The following is a 6,036-nucleotide window of genomic DNA, read 5'->3' as shown; positions in this document are numbered from 1 at the left end:
CTATATTTGCTGCTCGCTTTTTTCAGTTTCTCAGTAAAATTGAGTAGTTTGACGCAAGCATCAAAGGCCAGAATTGTTTTGCACTGTTCCCATCTGTGCACTAAAATTTTCAAGAAAACATAAACGCGAATCTCACGTTTGCCGTAAACGCGATTCTTAATCTCTCCAATATTTCAGCAAGTGATTGCGATGATTAGTAACAAACGATTTCTCCCAAGAAATAGAATACAGTATAATATAATGAGAATGATGTGTTATTCAGTAAGTGATACAGGCTTACTCGGAAAAAAATCCGAGTGCTCCTGTTAGGAGTTGAACCTAAGACCTTCCGATTACTAGTTTGGATGCTCTACCACTGAGCTACAGGAGACTAGTGAGAGCTAAAGCCATTAAACTTGGTTTGTAGTTTGAATATATAGTCTCCATGCTGTTCTTGCATCAAGTGTGTCTCCTGTTACTATACCCCCCCCCCCCCCCTGCATATTTCTCCTGTTTCTTACCGTCAGGCGGGGTTGGTGGTTTTGCCGCTCGGAAGTGATCAAGTTCTAAATCAAAGCGTGCTCTTATCGCTGAAGTGTTGGTCAGGACAAGGGTGGTGCGAGGACAACTGGCCAGAGGTACTGTTTCGAAATCCAGTAGCAGCTCTCGGTCATCAAGAGAAGTTTGTTTGATCTCCTCGGGTCTGGAAAAAAAAAGGAAACAAACTCGAGTGAATAAGTAAACAGAATTCAATTTTGAAAGTGAAGATATGAAAATTCATGCATTTGAACTGCGGAGGAAAGGATGAGAAGTAAATGATCATCGCAGTTATATACGCAACTTAAGCAGTTGCGAAAAGAAAGCCTGAAAAAAATTCAGGTTTGAACTTGATTCGAACCCATGAACTCTGAGATACCGGTGCAGTGCCATACCAACTGAGCTATCAAGCCAACTGGGAGCTGATCATATTGTGAATCCGTATTATACATGTTATACCAGTAAGGTGATGAGATGAAAGTGAATATAAGAAAAATCATACATTTGAACTGCGGAAGAAAGAATGAATGAGGGAATGATCATGACAGTTATACACGCAAGTTTAAAAGCCTGAAAAAAAAAAATTCAGAATTCAATTTTGTCACGAGCATCAACATCAGTTTATTTGTTCCCTCCATAGATCTCTGTCCCATGCAACAATAGATGCCTCAGCCAAAGATATTTCTGTAGCTCTATGTCACAAGCAATGGGACTAAAAAGTGTGTGATGGTCAATAAAGCTGTTAACTGTTAACTTGAGGCGAGCGCGCAAACCACCATGGGAAGAGCCTTGACCCTTCCCATGGCGCTTTGGGTAACCCTGAAACCTTCCCATGAATCCAAGTACAGTTACACTTAGATTTACTGAATAAATTGGAGTGAAGTGTAATAAGATGAAGTGTAATTAAATGTGACGACATGAAAAGACATGACATGACATGGCGAGATGTGACATAACAAGACATGACATGATATGACAGGATATGACATAACAAGACATGACATGATATGACATGGTGGGATATGAAATAACAAGACATGACATGACATGACATGGCGGGATATCACATGGCATGGTATGACATGACATGGCATGACAGGATATGACATGACATGACATGACATGACATGGCGGGTATGACATGGCAAGGTATGAGATGACAGACCATGAAAACAGATCATGACATGACATGACATGTAAACAGAACATGGCGTGACATGACAGAACATGAATACAGAGCATTATCTGATATGGCATGACATGAAAACAGAACATGAAAACATCATGGCATGACATGAAGAGAGGGCCACATGGGGAAAGGGGAGGAAAAGAGATGCGAGGACCAAAAATATGTTGAGTCGTTTGCTGGTTTTATAATATCAAAGCTTACCTTTCAAGATCAAAGATCTTTGGAGTTTCAAATGTGACACTCAGTCCCTGCACATCAGCGGAAATTGACAGCCACAGAGGATCCAACATCCTTACCACCTCGCAGCACGTGATTAAATCACTGACGGGCCCCTGTGGGACAATTGGTATAAGATAAATTACGTGTAAGTTGATTTCGCTGCAGATATTTAACCATTATTCTGCAAGCGCGCGTTGGATATGAGATGATCATGTTACCAACCAGGTCCTAAAGTAGCAAAAACGCCAAAACGTGTGCACTTCACAAACGAAAACCTTCTACTTACCAGAATTCAAAACTACAGAGAACTACTAGAATAACCATGGAATACTATAGCGGATGAACTTAATTTGAACATGGAGAGCTTGAGCGCATTAATTCTGTTATGCTGTGGTACTATTTTAGATTTATGAAACATTTTGACTGCGATAATCCTGATATCTTTATAACAGTGCGTCTGAAATGTAACAGTTGCCGTGGCCTTTCCCGGCCTGTATCGCGTTGTGGTGAGAATTTGTTTGTTTTATTATAATAGTAAACTGTCAAGTGTAAATGTTCTTGTTGAATTAATTCCAGATTTGAATTTTGACGTGCTACAATCGTGAACAAAACTAGATGAGAAAAATGCGAATTTTGCTCATCTATTTCAGTCTCCCTTAACACCGCCTGGAGAGTAGCAAACGTTCACCCCCCCCCCCCCCCACACCTCCCCCTCACTCAATGTTGCTTTGAAGGACGGACGATCACCCAGCCTTTTTTCTTCAGCGGCAGACCAACACTGATGAGGAGGGAGGGGGTACTGAGTTGTTGACGCGTCAATGTTGTGGTGGAATTTGTAGATCGGCAAAAACGCTTTTAATAGTTTTATCCAAGATTGCCTTACGTTCATCGTGCCTTAACAGTGTCGAGATTGACGATGATAAAATCCACAGTTTAACGTTACCTTCTTATGCCCTGTGAATGTCAGTTTGATTGACATCTCCTTTCTAGGATCTAGGTACCCCTTTCTCGGCTCAAATGTTAGAGTGTAGTCTCCCTCAAGGACCTGAGGCAAAAAAAAAAAAAAACACACAAAGTGCTCGGTAAATCCTCAGCTCTTTTATTGCTTGCAACAGAAGTCCAGCGCTATATACAGTCTAACACAACATCCGTAACCTGCATAGCTGGTGGAACTGTCCGCGCGCAAATACAAAGTTTTGCCAATGGAGCTGCTATCAGCGGTGTAAGCTGCAACGATGAACGGTGTAAGCTAGCGATTTAAAATCGCCTCCTCCCCATTCCCCTCGCGGCCGCGTCTCTCAAACTTCACCTTCTCGCAAACAATAGAAACGTTTAGATTGTAGTAGGAGTTTTTCCAATAGAAATATGGTATACGCGCAGGTGAACCAGTGTCATTTTGGCGGGAAAACGAGAAAGCCGTCGTCATTTACTACGTGTTTGTGAGAAGAACGTAGTGGCGAAAACAAGTTCTCGAAACTTAATGTCGTCTTTTTTCTCGCAAAATTAAAAAAAAAAAAAAAAAAAGAAATGTAATAAATAGATTTGGAAATCTGGGGTGCTTAGCATTTACAAGGAAAACCCGGAAATCCCAGTTGGAAAATCAAATGGTACGCATCATTCCATTTGGAGTACTTCTGAAATTATGGGCTTCTGGTCAAAGTGATGCATTTTTATTACTCCTTTTGGGATTTACAGCTGATGTTCATACATTTTGCATGTTATCCATCTTCTGTTAAAACAAGCTTAATCATTTCGTATTTATGCCGAAAATTTCCATCCGGGTGGTTTGCGTAAATGGTAAGCACCCCTGATGTCAAAGTCCTTGGCAAAGATTGAGCAAACTTACGTTCCTTACATGTAAGTAGAACATTCCTAATTTGCTCTTCGATCGAGAAAAGCTTGCCTCACCTCTTTCCACTCAAACTGAGCTGTCAACAGCGACTGATTATGAAGCACCACCTCTCTACTCACAGGGACGCCAAGATACACCTTCTCAATGTACATGTCACAGGACAACAAGCAAACCAGAGGCCTCTGAACTTCACAAAATACCGATAAATAGCTGAAAGATTAAATGGAAAAATGATGAGAAAAAGTCTAGTTCTAAAGCAACTGAAAGTAAAACGAAAAAGCATCTGGGCATAGTTAATAAAATGCAATGGTTATGAAGCCTGATAGACTACGAGCAGTCTCTCTTCTGCTTTGAGAATCCGCGAGGAAGAACGCAAGATATTCGGAGGACGAGTGCCGCTCGCGTGCGCAACTCCCAATCCCCCCCCCCCCCTTCTCTCAACCTACCCACCCCCCCCCCCCCATATCTTGCGTTATTCCTCGCGGATTCTCGAGCAAAAGAGAGACTGCTGGCAGTCTAAAAGCCTGATAAACTTCTTTGTAATATGTTTTTGTTAGCATTTTTGGTCTTGACCGTGCACAAACCACAATAGATTCTGAAATGTGTTGGAGCAACTGACCAATAGAAACGTACCTGTTAAGATATTCAACTGTAGTGCGAACGCTAAAACAAAGGATTTTGCACGGTCGCGGCGCTTCCAACATAAATTGCAGCACCATTGTTTTCATAGCAAGGTTTCATAACCAGTCCCTCAATTAACTATGATCTGGACAAACGTCCAGGTACTGTAAATGAAAACAAGCAACTGGAAACATACGAGGTAGTTCTAACTTTTGAGCCCGTGGCTCAAATCCTCAAGCTTCTTGGAGCAAGGTTGATAACCTAACGTACATTACACTTTTGAACTTGGACTTAGTAACAAATGAAAGCTAGAGTTCAGTCGTCTACCTTATTTTTCCATTCTTCACGTCACACTGAAGCGCAGTTCTCACCCTACGAGGCGCCTCGGATACTTTAAACAACACTTCCACTGTTTTGCTCTCTTGTGGAGCAAGGACGCCACAATTGGGGGTAAAGGTAAACTCAGAATCTTCCATCTCGCCGTCTGGCTGCTGAGAGAAGATTCAATGTGCACTGTTAGCAGCTCTAACTGCAGGACCCAGGGCTGAGTTGCTCGAAGCATGGTTAGCGCTAATCATTGGTTAAGAGGTATTAAAACCTATAAGTTGTCATGGTGTTTAACCCGGGTTAGCGCTAACCATGCTTCGAGTTGTACAAGCACGATTAACGCTAATCCACGATTAAAAGTTAGCCGGTGTTTTCATCTTGCTCTTTGAAAAGTTTCAGATAAAAGCCAATTTAAAGCTAAAGGTAAAGAAAAGTGTTATTCAAAATTGACAGGCAAAAATCTTTTCGAAAATCTTTAGCGATTAGCAATTAAATTGGAATCAAAGTTCACAGTTACTGTAATCCTAGGTCAGTTAGTTAAATCCTGCTTTGAAGGCAGGGGAAATGTTATACAAAGGCCACAAGCATTCCACACGGCCAGCAAAGAACTACATTGCAAGTTTGACTGTCCGTAGCAAGACGTAACTAGAAGTCTGACTGTGTGTCGCCTATCATCTGATCCCTACACTGAAAGTAGTTGCATCCTAGCTAATAGAACGGTTTTCTAGTGAGTGTCGAAAGTAATTTCGCGTTTGCTGTGGTTTTGCGTTACTACGCTCTGTGATTGGTTAACAAAACTCGTGCCACTTTCTCAACCAATGGGAATCCAAACCAAAACCAATCGTGTTTTCGCCGTACGTTTTTTCCCGCGCTTGGTAATGATAATGATAATGATAATGTTTATTTGTGCTTTTTTTCTATTGACAAGTTGATTATTACAATCTTTTAGTGGTGTTATATAAATTAAATTAATTATTAGTTAAATTAATGTGGCGCCGGTTACATGTATTTGCTTCGAATTCTGATTGGCTCGTTGTGCTGTTTACATTTGTTGCGATTGGCCAGAGTTATTACTTTGGTTTTGGTCAATTGGAAACCACTCTATGATTAAATTAAAAAGGAAAACTTAAAGGGCCTATCGTCTGATTTCTCAGCTGAAAATACCTCCAGACACTCTGGGCATTCCTTAATGCTCCACTCTGCTGGAACTCTGGAAATGTTTTTGATAGTGATGTGATCATAGCCGTGTCTCTCTCTGAAGCGGACAAGATTGAAATTCAGGTCTGGGCACGTGAAAACGACCTCTGGTCCC

At 41.3% G+C, this 6,036-nt stretch overlaps 2 protein-coding genes across 3 annotated transcripts in view; one reads left to right on the top strand and one right to left on the bottom strand.

The window, feature by feature from the left end:
- Positions 1-6,036, top strand: part of LOC146483198 (QRFP-like peptide receptor) — a 167,613-nt gene that overhangs the window by 12,360 nt on the left and 149,217 nt on the right. The gene's annotated exons all lie outside the window — the stretch shown is intronic.
- LOC146483207 (deleted in lung and esophageal cancer protein 1-like) overlaps positions 1-6,036 on the bottom strand; it is a 43,187-nt gene that overhangs the window by 19,201 nt on the left and 17,950 nt on the right. For both annotated transcript variants that reach the window (XM_085106344.1, XM_085106343.1), the window contains exons 19-24: positions 5,889-6,035; positions 4,725-4,888; positions 3,833-3,986; positions 2,868-2,969; positions 1,907-2,037; positions 501-682 (exon numbers count right to left, since the gene is read on the bottom strand). In XM_085106344.1, the coding sequence (XP_084962470.1) occupies positions 501-682; positions 1,907-2,037; positions 2,868-2,969; positions 3,833-3,986; positions 4,725-4,888; positions 5,889-6,035 (880 nt within the window). The remainder of the gene's footprint in view (positions 1-500; positions 683-1,906; positions 2,038-2,867; positions 2,970-3,832; positions 3,987-4,724; positions 4,889-5,888; position 6,036) is intronic.

This window comes from Pavona decussata, unplaced genomic scaffold (assembly GCF_977016875.1).
Source record: "Pavona decussata unplaced genomic scaffold, jaPavDecu1.1 SCAFFOLD_40, whole genome shotgun sequence".
Classification (NCBI taxonomy): Eukaryota; Metazoa; Cnidaria; class Anthozoa; order Scleractinia; family Agariciidae; genus Pavona; species Pavona decussata.
Note: the sequence above shows the minus strand (reverse complement) of the source record. Positions and strands in the feature narration are given on the sequence as shown.